Raw genomic sequence first — 19,937 nt, forward strand, 5'->3', positions numbered from 1 at the left:
TCTGTAAGAGCAACAGGTTCTGATAACTGCCTACCTATCTCTCCAGCCCCGTGCTTTATTCCTTAAACAAGTCAGTGGTTACATGTACCCTTAGGTAATGCGTCTTAAATTGCGCATACTTTATACTGCCTGTATCGGTATATTTATAGATAACAGAACACTAGTGTTGAAGATGCTGGTTATATATTGGTATTTGTTCATTAAAAAACAACAGTAAAATTGGGGGTGTGTTGGTGCATAACTTTAATTCCACCTTCCAGGAGTTAGAGGCCAGTGTGGTCCAGGTAACAAGTTCCTGGACTGCCAAACAAACAATAAAGGCCACAGTAAAATTGGGATTGAAGGAAACTGTAAAGCCTATTTTTTCCAGATATCAACTAACAACCATTACCAGAACCACCACACACATCTTAGCCTTCCCTTTCCTCGCAGAGGGATAAGGGTGCTGGGTTTCTTCTCACACCACAGTTCTGCTGGCTACAGTTGACAGGGGGGTGGGAACAAAGCAGGGTAAATCCTGGAGAAGAGATCTTTGTGTACAGGGCCCTCACTGGGTGCTTCAGAGGCTGCTTACATAGCTGTTGGAATCAGTGAGGAGAACATGTGATTATAAGTAGTTCCCCTCAGCTCACACTGAGATGTGCGAGGTCCAGTTCTTACATGCATTGCTCGTACGCGTGTGAACCACTGCAGCCTTCCTGGAAAGTTACCTCTGGATTCCTGCTGCAATTAAAAGTGAGAGATGGCTCAGCCAATAAGAGCGTGTCCTGCTTTCGCAGAGGATCTGAGTTCAGTCAGAACCCATGTCAGGGAGTTCACAACTTCCTCTAACTCTCCCTCTAGGGAGATCTGATTCCAACTTCTGGCCTCAATGGGTACTTGAACTTATGTGTGTGTGCACATACACATACATACACACAGACCACACATACACAGACACACACACACAGACACACACACACACACACACACACACACACACCATGCCTCATCTATGCAATTTAAATCAAACTTAAACCTGGTGTGGTACATAATACCTTTAGTCCTACTCCTTAGGAGGCAGAGGCAGGTGGATCTTTGTGAGCTCTGTAAGTTCAAGACCAGTTTGGTCTACATAGCAAGTTCCAGGTTCCAAACCAGCTAGAGACACACAATGAGACACTGTCTCCAAACAAACAAAATATTTTCCCCTCTATGCAGCAATTTCAGATTGTTTTTGTTGTCTTTGATGGACAGCACATCTGTCTGAAGGTAAAGACACCCATGTTTTAGAATGTATCTACACATCATTGTGCAGTATACCAATTCTTTATCTGTAATACCTGACACTAAATGTTCTTCAGTGAAACTTTTAAGTAGTCCTTTCGCCCAGTAGGGCCACTGTTCAGTATTGTCATAGTACTGTATATGCGCATGTGTGTATGTGTGCGTGAGTGCTATACAACCAGCCGTGCTCCACGACATCCCAGCCATGTTGTGCTGCAGCTTGGGGCAGCTCCGAGAGCAGCACTGTGGATGTAGGGAGAGTGGAGTGATGGAATCTGAGTGGGTGGCTTGTGAGGGTCTCCTCATTGGCTTCTGGTATGGGGGGGGGGCTCATCTGCCTCTGTTTGCTATTTTTCCATGAGGCTTTTTTGGTGCCAGGATTAACACACTGGACATTACAGGCAAAGCTGAGCCAAGATGTGTTGCTTCATGTGACCAGCCTTAGATGTCAGGTAGTGCTGTGTTCCTGTGAGAGGCCCTGACCCAGGATGTCAGGTTGTCTGCTTGTTCTGGGGATGTGGTTAGGACAGCAGGAGCAGTGAGATTGGAATGTCCACTGGCTGGTCTTACAAGGCATTTTCAAACAAAGCTAAGGACATCAAGCTCACGCTTACTGAGTCCCAGCTGCAGGATCTGCTCTGTGCTGTTCCATGTGTTAGCAGATTGGGATTGGAATGAAACCAGAGGCTTTGTTTAGTGACCGCTCTCTGTACCCTGCTATTTCTCACTGTTGTGTTTCCCAGGTCAGGGGATTATCACTGTGAGCCTTTGGCTGGCTGAGGATGAGTGCAGAGTAGGAGACATGCTCTGTCTGTCCCTGATTTGAAGACAGAGCCCTCAGCGGTGCTGCTGACTAGACCAGGTTGCTGGGCTCTGAGCATTCTGTGCTCTGACGTTCAGTATTATTCTTGGTGTTTTCTTCTCGACCTCTCCACTTTTCCCGTGTATTTAAGGACCACCAAGGAATGGTTGGTGGGCTGTTTCTCCCTTAGAGTTTGCTGACACTGTGGACTATAATAGTATCAAACAGCACAGGCCATTGTAGATTTATGGAACAGCCTGAATGCATGCAGGAACCAGCTCTTGGAGAGCTGTGGCTGACACTCGAGACTTAAATTGATGTGCTGTGATACCAAGGACATCCTGAGGGAGTAGTTATCGTTATAGTTATGAACCAGAGGCTAGACTAGGTCTCGGGATATGGGGAGAAGGCAGTCTGTATATGGACTTTGCTCTGACCCAATGTTTTTGGCACTTAATCCCAAGCCAGAGGCTCAATGTGCTTTAAGAGCCCTACTAGGCACAGTGCAGCATGCACTGTATGGCCATATAAGGGAAATGCACACCTTTAAATGGGGCTTTCTATAATGGGAAAAGCAAATTGTTTACACAAGTTATAAAACTGTGTTTCAGGAGTAGACCCATGTCTGCAAACAGAGAATAGAATCCCTGGGCCCTTGCTGACTGCAGCTACAGCTAAACCACAGAAGCCTCGGGCTACCAACTCAAGGGATGAGCGCTTCCGGTCAGGTAGGTTCATAGCTCTGGAAATACGGAAGCAGGAGGTGGGGTGCAGCGGAAGGACACATGCTCTGACTGCTAAGGCTTTTGGTTGGATTTTCTCTGCTAGAATGTCCACCAAAGAAGTAGCTATTTTTTTACTTGGTATCATTGTATTGTTCCAGAAAGCAGAATCTACAGAGAGTTTTTTATTTGTTTGTTTTTCAAGACAGGGCTTTTCTGTGTAGCTCTGGATGTCCTGGAACTTGAGCTGTAGACCAGGCTGACCTCGAACTCACAAAAATCTGCCTGCCTCTGCCTCCCCAGTACTGGGATTAAAGCCATGCACCACTAGGCACAGCTGAGATCATTTATTCTGACGTCTCACTTTTCTTACATATTGCTTGCATGCAGAGTTTGAGTGTATGCATGTGTGTATACATGCGCATGTTTGCATGTGCAGGTGCCATCTTTTTCTCATTTTATTTTTTAGCTTTGAACTTGCCAAGTAGGCTAGCCTGACTGGCAGCAAATCCCAAGATCTTCTTGTTTCTGCTTCTCTAACACTGGGATGATAGTTGTTCCTAGGTATTTTTGAAATATGAGGTCTAGGTCCGTGTGCTTGCAGTGCAAGCCCTTTACTGACTAAGCATCTCTCTGGTCTCTAGAGAGCCCTTCCCCTCCTGCCTGCCAGGACAGCATGCTCACTCTTTGTACCGCTTCTCTGTCAGACGCTCTGGGGAAACGCAGCGATATCTGTGTACATGGAAGTAGCTATATGACTGGTATAATTTAAATTCTCTTTTAATTAAAATTTTCCACTATTTGGCAACACAAATATTTAAATAATATTTAAATTTACTTTGATTTTGGTTTACTTTTAAAAACTGTTTTGCTTTTGTAGTATGTGTGTGTATATGTTGTTTATGTGTGTGGGTGCACATATGCCATGGTTCACATGTGGAGGTCAGAGACAGCTTGCAGGAGTTGGTTTTACTTCTATTTTGTAGGTTCTAGGGATCAAACAAGTCACTAGACTTGGTGGTCATAAGTACCTTTAGTTGCTGATCCATCTTGTCTCCCCCCAACCCCCTTTATTTTGAGACAAGTTCTCAAACTCATGTAGCTCAGGCTGGCCTGGAACTTACTATGTGTAGAGTGTAGCCTTCTGGTCCTTTCATTTCCATCTTGGGGACAAACATCCTGGTCACATTCCAAAATGCCTAGTTTATATGGTACCAGGGATTGGAAGCCAGGGATTCATACATGATGTACAAGCATTTTACCTACTGAGCCGTGCATGTGTGTATTCAGGTGTGTATGCCTTTGTTTGTGTGTGGAGGCCTGGCGTGGATGTTGGATATCTTCCTTAATCACAATGCACTTAACTTCTTAAATAATAGATGAATTAACTGGTGCACATGTTGCATGAACAGTAAAACATCCTCAGTGGGAACCTACTGAGGTGCTTGAGATGCTCACACTGAATTTAGGCCACTGTTTTCAACATGGCTGTCCTTGTTTAGTTGCTTGCTTGCTTGCTTTGTGAACCTTCCTAACCTAGTGCTTAGCTAGGCTGAGAGTCCTTAGTCTTTTTCATTTTTTATTTTTTAATTTATAGCTAGAAGTCTTTATCAAGTTCAAAAGCCAAATCCTCAAGCAAAGTAATATTTAGAGAAAGTCTGAGGCATGGGGGTAAGTGGGCAGACAGAACTTTTTTTTTTTTCTGCTGGGGTAAACAAACATAGAAGCGGATTGTAACCACTGTAGTAAAAACACCTGCTACTGTTGTTGTGGTGCAGATGTTCACACAGAAGCCGTGCAAGCAGCTTTGGCCAAATACAAAGAGAGGAAGATGCCCATGCCTTCAAAAAGACGCTCGGCCCTTGTGCATTCATCTGTGGAGACCTATACACCTCCAGGTATTGATAAACGGTGTCTGATAAATATGTCATAATGGGTGGCACAATATTTATTTTCACTGAATTTGAATATTCTTGTAGCCTGTGATACAGGTTTGAGAAATTTAGAAATTAAAAATGTTTACATATGTACGTACTCTTTACCTTCGAATCTACAGTATCCTTGGTATTTTTCTTATCTAGGTAGATATTTGTATTGTAGTGGGATTTTTGTGTGGATTTTACTTTTTAAATAAGGACATATACCAAAACCAGGCACTTAGCAGAATGTGCAGTTCTCAAACTAAATTTTAAAATTTCTTTAATTTGTACCTTTGATCTATTGTGCCTTTGTGTCTTCATCCAGTCTGTCCCGTCTCCAGGTCTCCAGCCAGACATTTAAAATGCTTATTTAGAGAGTTTGGGGTACTTTATACTGATGATGTTGCCACTAGACATGAAAATGTGTAGATGAGGTTTCTTTCTAACGGCCTGTTAAACCAGAGTGAGGCGCTGACGTCTGCTGGCTTCACATTGTGCATTCACACAGCTGCCCCTTCTGTTACTAAGTTTAAAAAAAAGTGGGTGGTTTTTGACTTGATGCATCTGGAATTATTAAGACACCAAAGACCAGAATCTCCAGGATTTGAGAGGTGGCCTGGGAGCTTCAGTAGGGTGCTTCTTCCCTTTAGAGGAAAGTTTATGGTTGAGGGAAGTCTTTAGAAACTGTCATCTCATTATTGTTTCTGCTAATAAGGATATAGGCACCAGCCAACAGTAAAGTATGTTTTAATAACTGTAAACTCATAATAAATTGCGGGCATGCTAACTTGATAGGACTTTAGATGACAAACAATTTCCTGAGCTGAAGCTCATATTGAGGAAAGAACTCTTTCCAGAGTGACTTCTCCTGTGTTCCCTGTGAACACAGACTGAGACAAGGCCGTAGTCTCCTATAGCAACATAGGGCTGTGGCTTTCCTGCACAGGCTGAGATGTGAGGTGTGGGCTGTGACTGGGCACCTATAGGATGCTGACATGTGGATGTGGTGTCAGGCCGTGTGGGTGGACAGCGGCGAGTTCTTAGGCTTAGGGGACAGAAAGCTGCTTCCATTCCTTGTGTGTGATAGCCCATGGCCAGGACCTCTCTGGGGACCTTGGGACTCACGGGGTTACTTCCCAGAAGTAGGACTTCTTACGTGCCCTTCTAAACTGAAGTGACTTTTGAGGTGCCCACTTACCATGCAGAATAGAACTGTGCCTCAGGCCTGGAGACAAGTGGGAGATCCTTTCCCTCTCTTGACCCATCTCTACATCATGCTTGTGACCGTTATTTTAATCACAGACACGTCATCTGCCTCAGAAGATGAGGGCTCTTTGCGGCGACCTGGGCGACTCACCTCCACTCTGCTCCAGAGCCATTCCGGCATGGAGCCCTGGCTCGACAGGGTCATTCAGGGCTCGTCCACCTCATCCTCTGCATCCTCCACCTCATCCCACCCGGGAGGGAGACCTGCTGCTGCTCCCAGTGCCTCCACTGCGCTTGCAGGCCTCACGGCCCACGCCCACATAGGTCAGTAACAGCTGCCCAGCCTCGCCTCCTGGGAAGGGTCAGGACTGTTGGTGACAGAGGACCACTGTCAAGTGACTGAGGTCATGAGCCAGATGTCATGTGGTGCCTTGTCTGCCTGAGATATCGCTTGTAGCTTTTAATAATCACATTTGATCACAATGGGGTCACACTCGGATAGCTTGGCACCCAGATTAGGTGGAACAAAATGTCTCTGTTGCTAAATTTTTGTCTCCAACCAGATCCACCTCATTCTTATCTGGAATGTGTCTTTTAGGGACAGAAGCACTTTTATATCCCGTGGCCTGGCAGTTCCAGACTGGTGGGGTGTGTCCCAGTCCTCAGCAGCATGCTGGTCTCAATGTCCTGTGGTCCTTTTCTGTTTTCCAGGGGTTGTGCTGGCCATCCTGTGCCTGGTTCTCTAGTCAGGGTTTCTCCTGGGACTTCGGATATGTGACTGTAAGGGCTGTCTGCTGTCCTTGTTCATAAGCCCTGATATGGGGGACTAAGGCAGTAGCTTCCTTATAGATAGTCTTTCTTCCTATAGATAGTCTTCCTAAAAATAAGATTTCAGTCCAGCCTTAAAGGTATAAGGAGTCTTCTCAGTCATAAAGCTCTTGGATGACAGAAATGGTAGAAAGATGCCTTAGCCATTTCAAACCCAGTATGTAAGTAGTTGTGTGATTAGCTGTATGTGAAGCCCACCGAAATCTGTGTCCCAGGACCTTAAAAAAGAATGAGGACAGCCTGCCTGAGATCTCACTGCTTAGTGGGGAAGGGTGCTGGTCCCAGAGTTGTTGCTGCCTCTTCGTTTCATTCTGCTGGACCTAGGGTGGTGGACACTTGCACCAGTGTATCAGGACTGGTTGGGGAGGCAGTCAGGGTTTCTGCAAGCCATGGTAGGTGGTGCTGAGACCATCTTCTGAGTTCTTTTCCTGTCGAGTCTGCTGTGCTGGCTGGATTAGGAGTGAGTGGCAGGGGTTTCTCCTGGTGGCCTGTCAGTGTGGCTCTTTGATTTTTATTTCTTGAGTCCCTATACAGTTCCCAAAATCTGCTGGACATCTGTTTTCCACTGCAGTGTGTGTCCTCGAGAGGGGACACTCGAGGTTCCTCTGCCTCATTGTGCTTCTTGCCCACCCACAGAGCAGCTGCATGAATAGCAGGGTCACAAGAGTAGATGGCCATTACGGCTGCCTCCAGGGAGTCTGTGGCTTGCTTGTTCCCTGCGTGGCTGTGGGCTGTGGTCTACATTTCCTCACGGAATCTTGACAGTCCAGAGCAGGAAGGCAGCTGTTACTTTGCTTTCCGGTTTCTCTGGAGGCTTTTATCTTATTTTTGTTCTACATTTACTTGTGTATTTAGTGGCGTGTGTGTGTGTGTGTGTGTGTGTGTGTGTGTGTGTGTATGTGTACACCTGCATGTGGGCACACATATGCACACACATGTACACACACACACACAGTATATTGGGGGAGGCCAGACAAGAACATTGACTCTCTTGCTTTATCTGCCTTTTCCCTTGAAACAGGATCTGGCCCTAATCCTGGGGTGAGGCTGGCTACCAGCAGCCCCACTGAACAGTCAGTGCTGTGACTTTTACTCATGTGGGTCCTGGGATCTGAACTCAGCCTCTCAGGATCGCCCAGCATGCTTTTACCCTCTGAGTAATGCTCAGTCTCCTGTCTCTGTCTCAGGCTTTTTCTAGGGGGGTGGGACCCAAGAGCACACAGCATTAACAGCTTGTCACTGCCAAGCTGTTAGCCCTTGACCATGTTTAGCATTCCAACTAGCCCTGGCTCAGCACTCGTCAGACAGTCGTCAGACAGTCGTCAGGGCTCCTGTGTTCTGCTATGCATATCTTAAGAAGGACTTATGCTGGGGTGTTGGAGTTAGGTGTTCACTCTCTGAAGAGGATGTGGCTGTAGGGATTTATCAGGTCGCTTTGCTGCCCGTGCTGGTGGGAGATCCATCTGTCTCCTCAGGTGCTATGAGGGTCCTTTTCTCTTCTGACATGTTCACCCTAAAACATCAAATCGCAGCTTGGATTCTATTACCTTACTGCAAATGTAGTTTTATATGCTATTGGATAACTGAAGAGCGCAGATACCTTGATTTCTAAATTTTATTTATTTATCTCTTTAATTTTAAATACTTTTTAAGTTAATTTCGTGTGGGTGTGGATGTGTGAGGTCCGTGGGTGAAGGTCAGAGGAAAGCTTGTGCCAGTTCTCTTCCCACATGTAGGCTCTGCAGAGTGAGCTCAGGTCATCACATAGCTGTTGCCTTTATCTGCAGACCCAGCGCTGTTGCTGCGTGTTCGCATGAATGCACATCTGCCAGAGGGTGCATGTCAAGTCACTTCTCTCTGTCTGTGTCCCAGGGACTGAGCTGAGGTCAGAGTTCATGCAAGTGGTTTTATCCGCTGAGCAGTCTCATTGGCTCTTAACTTGAGCTCTAAATATAGGTTTACCTTCCTTAATCTCAAGTCTGAAATTTAGAGCAGCGCATTGGAACATTTCAGAGTTTCTGTTAGGGATGCTTAACTAGTGAAGCATGTAAATGTCCCAGATTGATACTACTCTGATTTCTGAACTATAAAGCTCTTCGGTCATTGACCCACCTTCCCCATCCTCACTATAAAGCCGCCGTTTTAGCTTCTCACTCTAATATAGCTCTCATCTGAATGAAGGAAAAATACAGGAAGAACAATAAATTAAGTGAAACTTTTGAAATGTAACTTTTTGGGTAAAGGTAGGTTTTATGTATTAGTTTCAGTTTTGGATTAAGGAAATAAAATACATTAAACATTTTGACAAAGATAAAACATCTATCTTCAAAAGCAGTGTTAATAGTGATAGTTTTGTAAAGCAGAGTTTAGTTTGATGTAGCTGTTATGTACTTTGTAGTATATAAGATATCATCTTTTCACGTACACTTTTACAATCATTGTTCTTTCCGTAGGTTTGGAAGCACAGGGATGTTTCTTTATAAACAGGAAGGTCTTCCTGAGAGTCACACTTTAAGTTTGCTCTTCACTGGGCCTCTTCATGGGCTGTGAAAACTGCCACTGTAGTTAGAGTTTTTTTTTTAATGCATATTCTATTATATAAATAGCAAGTGTATATTTTTTCTACATATTTTCTTTCTTCTTATTCAGATCTTTATTGAATTGTGTCCAGGTTAATGAAATGATACATGATCAGAATTGAAGCATCAGAGTCTTAAGATAAGCAGAGTCTTAAGGGACATAGGAGCACACGTATGTAATTCTGCAGCTCACCAGCCATCATCACACCGGCTCGCTGCACCAGGTGTGCACTCAGTGTGAGCCACGACGCTTCATTCTGCAGCTATTCTCTGAATCTCTTTCGTGGCAGTAGACCCAACAGTAATGAAAAGTCAGTAGCGTTATAGTCAGTGGACCTTACACTGACTGGACAGTGTACAGTCCTGTTTCATGACAACTAAACAAAAAGCTATGTTGAGATCAATGAAAGGAATAATTTAAGTTGTGTCTTATGCAATCTGTCTTAAATATATCACTAATTTATTGTAAATTAAATTGACTGTGGTCTCTTAATATAGAAAATATTTTGTTGATTTGAGTTGGGTTGTGTTATAACCACACAGGCTGCCCTTGAACTTGTGACCCTTCGACCTCTGTTTCCCAAACAGTTAGATTTACAGGAGTGCATCACTTACGGTGCATTTGGCTCACTGCAGAAAAGCTTTAACTAGCATATGGGACACTTTTAGTTTTTGTATTTAATTAAAAAAATTTTTTTTTCTAGGCACAGGGTTTCACTGTGTAACACTGGCTGCCCTGGAACTTGATATGTAGACCAGGCTTGCTCTGAACTTCGATCTGCTTGCTTTTGTCTCCTTAAGTACTGATATTAAAGGCATGACTAATGTCTGACTGGTTTTTGTACTTTTTTTAAAAAAAAGATTCATCTTTATTTTATGCATCTGATTATTTTGCCTATATATCCTCTATGAGCATGCTGTGTCTTTGGAGGCAAGAAGAGGGCGTTGGATCTCCTGGAACTGGAGTTACAGGCAGTTATGAGCTGCCATGTGGGTGCTGGGAACTGAACTCGGGTCCCCACAAGAGCAGCCCGTGCTCTTCACTGCTCAGCCGTCTCTCCAGCCCTCTACTTGTTCTTTTATTCTTAGGCCTACAAGGATGATGTCTGTATAACATCCAGCCTACTTTTGGGGAAGTTTGAAGGCTGTTTGTTTTTCATAATGTAACCGAAAGCATTTATTAGCATTTTTATTTCAAGATAATTTTTGTCTCCTCCAGGGAAACTTCCCAAATACAATATTGTTAGGCAGTGTTGTTAAGAGACAAGTTTCCTGTGCACTTTTGATATACTTGGTGGTTTTAGGTCTGTACCATTTGAGGAGATGATTCAGATGAGATTGAGTCACCTCACTTAGAGCCCAGACGATGAAATTTAGACTGGCAGGTTTGAATAGAAACTTGTTGAATTATTCAAATTAAAATGCTTGTTGAAATAATCACTGTTATTTGGGTATGTTTTTCAAAAACCAGATCTGCACTCTGCCCCTCCTGATGTTACCACTGGGCTTGTGGAGCATGCACACTACGAGCGTCCACAGATGGCCTCTGTGCGTGGTGTTCCTCGAGGGCATGGCAGGAATGTGCTGGAAACAGCAGATGGTAAGAAAGTTGTCTCTCTTTTTTTCTGAAACAACAGAGTACAGGTCTCTCTATGATATTTACCGTGGCCTTTGTATATCCCCTTTCTCTAGCTCAGCACGTCATTTATGATTCTTCTGTGCAAATCAACAGAAACCAGTGTGTAGTGAATGTTACTGTAGAAAAACATCATGTAGCAGAGTGATTGGAGATAGCTAGGAAACAGGTCCCTCCCCGATTTTGAAGGAGAAGGGAAACAGGCTGCTGTGGAAAGTTCCTACACTCACTACACTCAGAGTGAGCTGGGTACCACACCTCATATCTCTGGCAGCCTTCGAGGTTGGTGCCGACTCAGGGAATGATGGGAGGGAATTTAGAGCTTCAAATAATAATATTAGGAAATAAAAACACCTGAGCTCAGTGTTCCAAGAGTTTCCTTAAGTAGAAAAAGAAGAACAAAGTAAATCTAAGTAAGGAGGAGAGAAATAAACATATGACTGAGCACACGGAAGACAAGCAGCAGACGGTGCAAGCTGAAGGCATCAGGATGCAGAGGTGAGGCAGAGCAAGGACGCCTCCTGCAGCGACACCTCTAGTTAGCAGCCAAGTGGAAGCCTAGCCGGGAAAACTGAGCAAAGAAAAATCACCAAAAGGCTTCTCAACTGTGGCTAAAATGAAGCCAGTGTCTGAAGCTCTTGCTGTTAAGTCTTCCTCACTGAGATGGGTAGTGTCCTGTGAGACTGTCCTGGAATAAATCCTTTTCCTGTGAATCAGTTTTTCAGGGTGTTTTGTCACAGCAGCAGGGATAGAAAGGAGCATAGCATGAGCCAATTTAGGAATATTTTTCTGAACCTATTCCTGCAGCACTAAAGAAATGGAAGTGCACACAGCCATACATTGCAGCACTGGTTTTAAATGTATTAGAAACTATGCAATTATTGAAGCCTCACAAGTTGGCTCAGGAAAGGTCGTAGGTTCACCCTGTATGGGACTGTGCATGTGTCAGAGTGAACGAGGATTTTTGTGCACTCTGTTAAAGTGCTTTCCCAAGTGGTGTTAAGTGGAGAAGCAAAGTCAAAGGACATTTGTAGCTGTCCACACCTGTGTAAGGAAGTAGATACCAAATCACTACTGCAGCTGTGCTCTTCATAGTGGGACCCAGGAAGGAGAACCAGAAAGCAGTTCAAATGGCCATCTTTTAAGAGGAGGAGCAAGATGGGACCAGTGTAGTAGGGTGTAGTCTTCCTCAGTTCATCTGTTATATAGTGTGGAGGTTTGAATGAGAGTGGCCCCATCAGCTAGTACATTTGAATGCTTAGTCACCAGGGAGTGGCACTGAGAAGAATCAAGATCAAGAGGTGTGGCCTTGTTGGTGGAAGTATGTCACTAGAGGTAGGCTTTGAGTTTTAAGTTTCCCTCTCCCCTCTCCCTCCCTTCCTCTCCCCTCTCTCTCCCCTCCTCTCCCTCTCCCTCTGCCTGCTGCCTACAGATCAGGATTTTTAGATTCTGTTCCAGCACCATGTCTGCCTCCCACTGTGATGATTTAGGACGGAGTCTCTAAAACTGTGAGCAAGCCACAACTAATTCAGTGGTTTCTTCTCTAAGAGTTGCTGTGGTCCTGGTGCCTTTCCACAGCAGTGGACCAATGACCGCGGCATGCAGTGTGTTACCTTCCGTTGTTCTGACAGGTACTCAAGGAGAAAGGGTTTATTTTGGTCCCAGTCCTTGGTCACTTGGCCCCTTCGCTGTAGGCCAGACTGATAATCATGGTGGGAACATGTGGTATCATGGTTGCCAGAAATCTAAGAGCCAGAGAGAAAGGATGTGAGGAGAAAGAAACATTCTTAAACGTTAAATATCCCCTATGCTCTACTTCCTCTAATTACACATCTCTCCTGCGGCACATTTAGTTACAAACTCATCAGTGAGGTTAATTTTTTCCTTAGTTACTTTCATGTTTCAGTGACAAAACACAGTAACCAAGAACAATTAATGGAAAGAAGAGTGTATTTGGCTTACCATTCCTGAGGATTAGAGTCTATAATGGCAGCATGCAGAAGGAGCTGGAAGCTAATTCCATTAATAGGAAACAGAGATCAGCCAGTAGAGAATGGGGCATGCTCCTAGTGGTGTACTTCCTCCAGCAAGGTTCTTTTTCCGAAAAGTTCTATAAGCTCATATAATAAACACCACCACCAACTGGGGACCAAGTCTTCAAAATTGTGAACTTATGGTGACCAAGTCGGTTCAGCCAGTCAATGGGGTCTCAAGGAAGGGAGTAAAGATTAAAAAGAAAAAAAAGACAATTAGACAACAGTTTAACATGACTCCAGCCAGTGATGAAGCAGGTTTATTTTTTTCCAGTCTACTGTTTATACAATTCGAGGTACATGCAAAGAATAGGGACAGTTTTAGATCAATGAATGACAAAGTAGTCAAGAAACAAACAGGGCAATAAACAAAGTCCCATAGTAACTGTGTCTAGGGGTTTATCAGGATGACCAAGATACAAAGAATACAATACATTTCTTGGCTGTATTCCTCTTGAGCCGTGTCCTAGCCCAAAGTCAAATTCTTATCTGAGCCTACTCCTTTGTCCTAGCCCAATGTAAATATTCTTGTCAATATCCTAGAAGCAGCAGCAAGGATTCTCAAAACCATGGACAACATTCCTCATGAAATCACAATAGTCCCCATGGTCCAATTACCTCTCAAACATCACATTGAGGCGGGGAGCCAGGCTGTTCACTATGACAGAAAGATGTCTTGGTTCTTGACTTCGAGGCATGCATCTGAGCATGTTCATTTGTATATGTACATCCTGTATCTGTGAGTATGAGAATCACTGTCTGCTAATGGGAGCCCAATGATGCAGAGGTAGGGAGACTCCTGCCCATATCAAGTGTATAGTGCCTCCATCCATCAAAAATGGCTGATTCAGGGCTGGGCTGGGCAGAGCAGAACAGCATAGAATGGCTCTGAAACACCTTCTTAGGTCAGAGGTGAAACTGCACTGAAAGTAATAAGTACCTGTGGGGTTTGTGTTGGTCTGAATGAGAATGGCCCCATAGGCTTGATGAGAATGTCCTCATAGTATATTTGAATGCTTGGTCCTCTGTTGGTGAAATTCGGAAGGATTAAGAGGTGTGGCCTTCCTGGAGAGGGTGTCTCTCTAAGGATGGACTTTGAGATTCCAGTTGGCTCTCTGTCTCATGCTTAAGGATGAGATGTCAGCTCTCAGCTACCACTCTAGTGCCATGCCTGCCTGCTACCATACCTCCTGCCATGATAATCATGGTCCATCTTTCTGAAAGTGTAGGCAATCCTCCAGTAAACATTTCCTTTTATAAATTGCCTTGGTCATGGAGTTTCTCCAAATTGAAAAGTAACTAGGTCAGGGCTTAAATTCTGTTCTCTTGAACTACAATCCCTGTCTTCCTTTCACCTGGGGTGTGTTTGCTTCTTTGCACTGTGTGTGGTTTTACTCATTGCCACCTAAAAAATTGGTAAGCCTCTTGAGGGCTCCTGCCTGTTTGCTTTGTTGTTATTCCAACTGCCAGAACAGAGCCGTGATTCTTAACTGCTGAGGATAACACAGAGCTGCTTCTGATTCTTCCCTTAGTATTTAGTATGTTAGAAATTAAAACTGAGGGCTGAAGAGATGGCTCAGCGGTTAAGAGCACTGGGTGCTCTCTAGAGGTCTTGAGTTCAATTCCCAGCAACCACATGGTGGCTCACCACCATCTGTAATGGGATCCGATGCCCTCTTCTGGTGTGTCTGAGGACAACTACAGTGTATTCATAAGGTAAAATATATAAATGACAAAAGAAATTAATATTGAAGTTTAAAATTTAATGTATTTAAATCTATTTATAAATGAAATTACTGTGTGATGTGAGGCTTTAGGGAGGTAGACACCATAGGCTATCAAATCAAACACCCCAATATGAGTTTTGTTTTGGTTTTTGGAAACAAAGTCTTACTGTTTAACCCTTGGCTGTCTTGGACATTTCTGTGTAGACTGGGGTGGCCTCAAACTCAGAAAGATCCAACTGTCTCTGCCTCCCAGGTGCTAGGAGTAAAGGTATGTGCTACCATGTCACTGGGGTGTATCTATCTCTTTTTGAGTTGTTGATCAGTAAAAATTACAAAATTACAGGGCATTATCATTGTTTGGGGTTACCCTCCAGAACGTGATGGCGAGAGCCTATTACTGAAGGCACCACATACTTTAGTCATAGGGTGTTGAAAACTCTAGACTTTACCAACCTGGAAGTTTTGTCCCTAGTGGCTGGCTCTTATAGTGCTGGAAGGTACTGTGCATTCTTCTGGGGGAGAATAGTCATCAGACTTTCCCAGCTGTGACCTTGTGAGCTAAAACTGGACAGGCAAGACTTGCTCGCCCATGTAATGTGGCATGAATGTTATGGGAGTGGCCAGCCATTCTGTGATTAGATTTATGGTAGTTCAACAAGATAAAACCATTGGTACTGTTAAGTAGGCCACCTGCAGCTGGGTACATCCTAGACCATATGGGAGAACTTACTGCTGTTTACTACACAGTATTAAGTTGCCCCTACTTAACTTTTTCATCTTCATGTCCATAGATTAGTTCCTTTCCCAGTTCTCATCAGAGAAGCTTCTTTTTGCAAATGGCTGCTTGGTCAGACCCTCAGCTAATCAAGGTACAGAGAGTAAGGAACTGAGAAGTGCTCAGCCATGAGTGGGATGTCTGTAGTACATTCCTTCCTCTCAGAGCTCAGGGATCATTGTGGAAGAGGCATCGGGAAGATTCTGAGAGCCAGAAGGGGTGGATGACTACAAGGAAGCAGTGCTTCTAAACACGTGGGGGCAGTTGTGCGTGTGAGCCCACAGCGGCCATGATGTGACCACATGTACAAGGCCAAACAAGATCACAAGGCATGCACCAGTGAGGGTGTCGAGAGCAGTCGATGGCTGCTGTGGAAAGAAGAGTCACTTTTCTCAATGATAAGATCTTTGAGCGATTATCCATGCTCCCATTAATGGCCCTATAACTGTATACATACTGGCAGTGTTAAACATGTGAAGTCAGGAGGAAACAGCAGTAATGGAGGAATAGGGAAGGTGATTATAGATCTGATGATTTACATACAGATATATCATGTTTAGATGTTTTACATATATATATGTATATGTACATGTATATGTATATACACCCTATATGTGTGCCTGGTGTCCACAAAGGCCAGAAGAGGGCATCAGATCTCCTAGGACTGGAATTGCAGATGTTTGTGAGCTGCCATGTGGGCACTGGGAGTCAAACCCAAATCCAGGAGGAACAGTCAGTGTGTTCTTAACTGTGAAGCCATCTCTTCAGCCCTAGTAATTTACTTTTTGAAACTTAAAATTTGACTGGAAAATCTCTTTTTTTCCTCAGTTCTCTTCTTTCCTCCTTCTCTTCTAAGATAGGATCTCACTCTGTAGCCAAGGCTGGCCCAGAACTTCCTATGAAGACCAGGATGACCTCAAATTCATAGAGATCTACCTGTTTCTCTGCCTCCCAAGAGCTGGGATTGAAGGCATGTCTCACCATGCCTAGCTTACACTGAATTAAAATACTGTAAATTAATTGCATTAAATATATTACCTATTGACATAAATCTCATCTTAAGGAAGAATTTCTGCCACAGTAGACGTCATTGGTGTTGCTGTTGTGGGTGTCTGCCTGACAGAAGCATCTAAGTTTCCACGACTGGCTGAGGTGTCTGCTGCTGTCAGACGTGTGATCCTCTGCAGAAGAGCAGGGAAAGTACATTATATTCTCATTTAAAATATTTTTGAGATGTTACTTTTTTCTGCTTTTATGTATATTGGCTGTTGCATGCATGCCTGTGCACCATGTATGCAGTGCCCATAGAGGCTAGAATAGGGCATTGGATCCTCCTGGGGTTACATATGGTTTTAATTTGTCAAGTGTGCTGGGATTTGAACCCAGGTCCTCTGGAAGAGCAGTGTCCTAACCATTGAACCATCTCTTAAGTATCCATAGATTATATTCTGATAAGACCATGCAGTAAGTTTGACATGTGCTCTGAATGGGCCATGGAGTTATCCTCTTCCTCACAAGTTTTTGGGGATACTTTGCAAATTCTGTTTCCTGAAAGATATCCAGTAAATGCTTGTCAAATGGATCACACAGTCTAAAATTGCTAGGACCAGCACCTGGCTGGGTCTGTACGCCAGCTCCACTGAACAGCTGCCCGGCAAACCTCACCCGGTGTATGCTCCACACGGCATGACACAGTCCTTGTCTGCTCTCCCCGACAGGTGTGCCTGTGAACAGCCGTGTGTCCTCCAAAATCCAGCAGCTACTGAATACCCTGAAGAGGCCAAAGCGCCCTCCCCTGAAGGAGTTTTTTGTGGATGATTTTGAGGAGTTACTGGAAGGTAGAGTTCTCTGACTGTGTCTTGCATGTTTCCATTAGTACTGTGGCCAGAGTCTGAAGACAGGCAGACGTGCATTACCCGGGAATCGATACATGCCATGACACAGTAAAATAACTGGTCACCGTGTGCAGTGGCGAGTGTGGAGCCACACTGACCTCTTCCTGTGCATGGGCAGGTAGGAAGCTTACGGCTCATACTAAGGTGACTCAGTATCTCTCTGCATCTGGTCTGCTGGTTAGCGCCTCATATAAATACTTCCAATGTTTCATTTAATTTAGATCACTTAAATTTTCATTGTAGATTTTTTAAGTTTGGTTTAAACATTAAGTTCAAATACCTGTCATGCCATGGCTTTAACGCATTTTGTTTTTAACTTACCTTTGGCTTTTTTCCCAAATGTTAGTCTCTCATTTATAAATGAGTATATATTTAGAAAAGACAGAATAAAGACCTTTAAAAAAAACTTTAAAGAAAACTAGCAAGAGTAAAAGAAGCCAGTAGAGCACAGAAAGAAGCCAGTGTTGGCATGTCTGTGTATGCATGCATGCACGTATGTATGTGTTCATACATGAGTATATATTTGCATGCATGTGTGTATACGTGTGTTCATGTTTGTATGTATTTGTGTGTTTACTGTGTGCATATGTGAATGTATGTATACGTGCATGTGTGTGTGTGCATGTAGACAACAGGCACCACACAACTAATCCTCACTACCTTGCCTCTGTGCAGTGTTTTTAAGTTTTAAGTTCAGAGTTCACAGTATGTATGTTTCTTAAAGCAAGATGTCAGCCTTTTGGGGACAGCGGACTCACCCTAGCCTAGGCTGTTGCAATCTGCCTCCCCGAGCCTCTTCAGAGCTGGGATTGCAGGTGGCTGCCACCATGCTCAGCCAGCAGGTTTTCTTTTTTTGTTTACATCAGAGCTCTTAGGAAGAAAAGTCTTCCTCCCACCCCCGTCCAGGGTTGGAAATTGAACCCGGGACCTCACACTTTTGCTGAATACTCCACGCTCAGCTGTGCCCACAGCCTAGAGAGCAGTGCTGAGCACTGTGACAGCAGACTGCATAGCCCTAGAAATACTTCTGTGTGTCCTCAGGTGATGCCAGGGTGTTTACCTAATTATTAACTAGTTAACGTGTGAGTGTTTGCCTACATATGTATATGTACCATTTGTGTGGCTGATACCTGTGGGGGTCAGAAAAGTAACTGGAGTTGGTGGATTGTGAGACTGAAGATCACAGTGTTCTCACCCACCTGGTGGTTTTGATGCCCAATTGCAGAGGTGGCTCTGCCCAGCTGGTCTAAAGTGAGCCAGTCTTCCTGCCCCTGCTTTGGGGCTGTGGAATGCCACCATGTCTGAGAACATCCCCAAGGGAGGAAGGTAGAAATGGCTTGGAGTCACCTTCATCATAAGGGGTTGTGGGTAACAGAATGGTGAATAGTTTTCTGTCCCACAATTATTGTGTATAACTGATCTTGCTTTAGTTCTCTGGTTAATCTGTGTGTGACTCTGGGCAGATTATTTATTATAAAATGTTTTTAAATTTTGGTTACAAAGCGAACCCATAAAGTACAGTTGTTAGTAAACAGATGTGTACACGGTACTGTGAAATGTCTCGTTACTTTATAGTTCAGCAACCAGATCCGAATCAGCCCAAGCCTGAGGGGGACCAGATGGCTGTACTGAAGGGAGAGCCGCTGTCAGTGGGGACTTCTGGGCCACTGTCTCTGCTGGCTGCACTGCAGCTCTGGGGCACAACACAGCCTAAAGCCCCCTGTCTGACTGCCTTGGATACAGCAGGGAAAGCGGCCTGTACCCTCACCTATGGCAAGTATCAGCAGGAAGCTCATGCCTCTTATTGCCTCAAACCGTTCTCTGTGCTGCAGCAGACGCAACGCTTGGGACACACTGCAAAGCAGAAGAATCCACCCACACGCCAAACTTTCATGTCTGTCTGTTTCTGAGACAGGGCCATACTATGTATCTCTGGCTGGCCTTGACCTAGCAGTGAGCTATGTGCCTCTGCTCTGGTGCTGGGGTTAAAGGCATGACCACACTCTTAAAAAAAAAGATTTGTTCATTATGAATACAAAATCCTGCCTCCATGTATGTCTGCGTGCCCGAAGAGGGCATCAGATCCCATTACAGATGGTTGTGAGTCACCATGTGGTTGTGTGCTCTTAACCACTGAGCCATCTCTCCAGCCCCACGACCATACTCTTGACGTCAGCTTTCTATGACAAGTTTTGACACTTTAGAGCGTCTTCACTTGTCACCGAGGGCATCTTAACCGAGGGCATCTTAGCTGTTTGCACTCCATGTATTTCAGGGTCTGTTTGAGAAGGGCCTTGTCGGGTGCTCTGTCTCTGAGATTCTGATGGGCGCTGCTTTGAGTCTGTTTGCAAATGAACACCTTTGCATGTATGAGGCTTTGTTGTCAATAATGCGTTATAGTTTTTTTCTTTCTGAATGTGTGTGTTAATGCGTGCACATGTTTAACATGGCATTCACACAGAGGTCAGAGGACTGCTTGTGGAATTTGTTGCTTTCTTTCTACCACATGGGTTCTAAGAGTTGGACTTGGGTTGTCAGATTTGGCAACA

At 44.3% G+C, this 19,937-nt stretch overlaps 1 protein-coding gene across 4 annotated transcripts in view; it reads left to right on the forward strand.

Annotated features, from left to right (window-relative positions):
- Positions 1-19,937, forward strand: part of DIP2A (disco interacting protein 2 homolog A) — an 80,263-nt gene that overhangs the window by 20,069 nt on the left and 40,257 nt on the right. For 2 of the 4 annotated variants that reach the window (XM_080937587.1, XM_080937586.1), the window contains exons 3-8: positions 2,680-2,796; positions 4,569-4,688; positions 6,012-6,239; positions 10,794-10,922; positions 17,212-17,331; positions 18,964-19,161. In XM_080937587.1, the coding sequence (XP_080793713.1) occupies positions 2,680-2,796; positions 4,569-4,688; positions 6,012-6,239; positions 10,794-10,922; positions 17,212-17,331; positions 18,964-19,161 (912 nt within the window). Of the gene's footprint in view, positions 1-2,679; positions 2,797-4,568; positions 4,689-6,011; positions 6,240-10,793; positions 10,923-17,211; positions 17,332-18,963; positions 19,162-19,937 lie in introns of those variants that run through there. The other 2 variants (XM_080937585.1, XM_080937584.1) reach the window with 2 other exon arrangements.

The sequence above is a fragment of the Micromys minutus genome (assembly GCF_963924665.1).
Source record: "Micromys minutus genome assembly, chromosome: 25".
Taxonomy (NCBI): domain Eukaryota; kingdom Metazoa; phylum Chordata; class Mammalia; order Rodentia; family Muridae; genus Micromys; species Micromys minutus.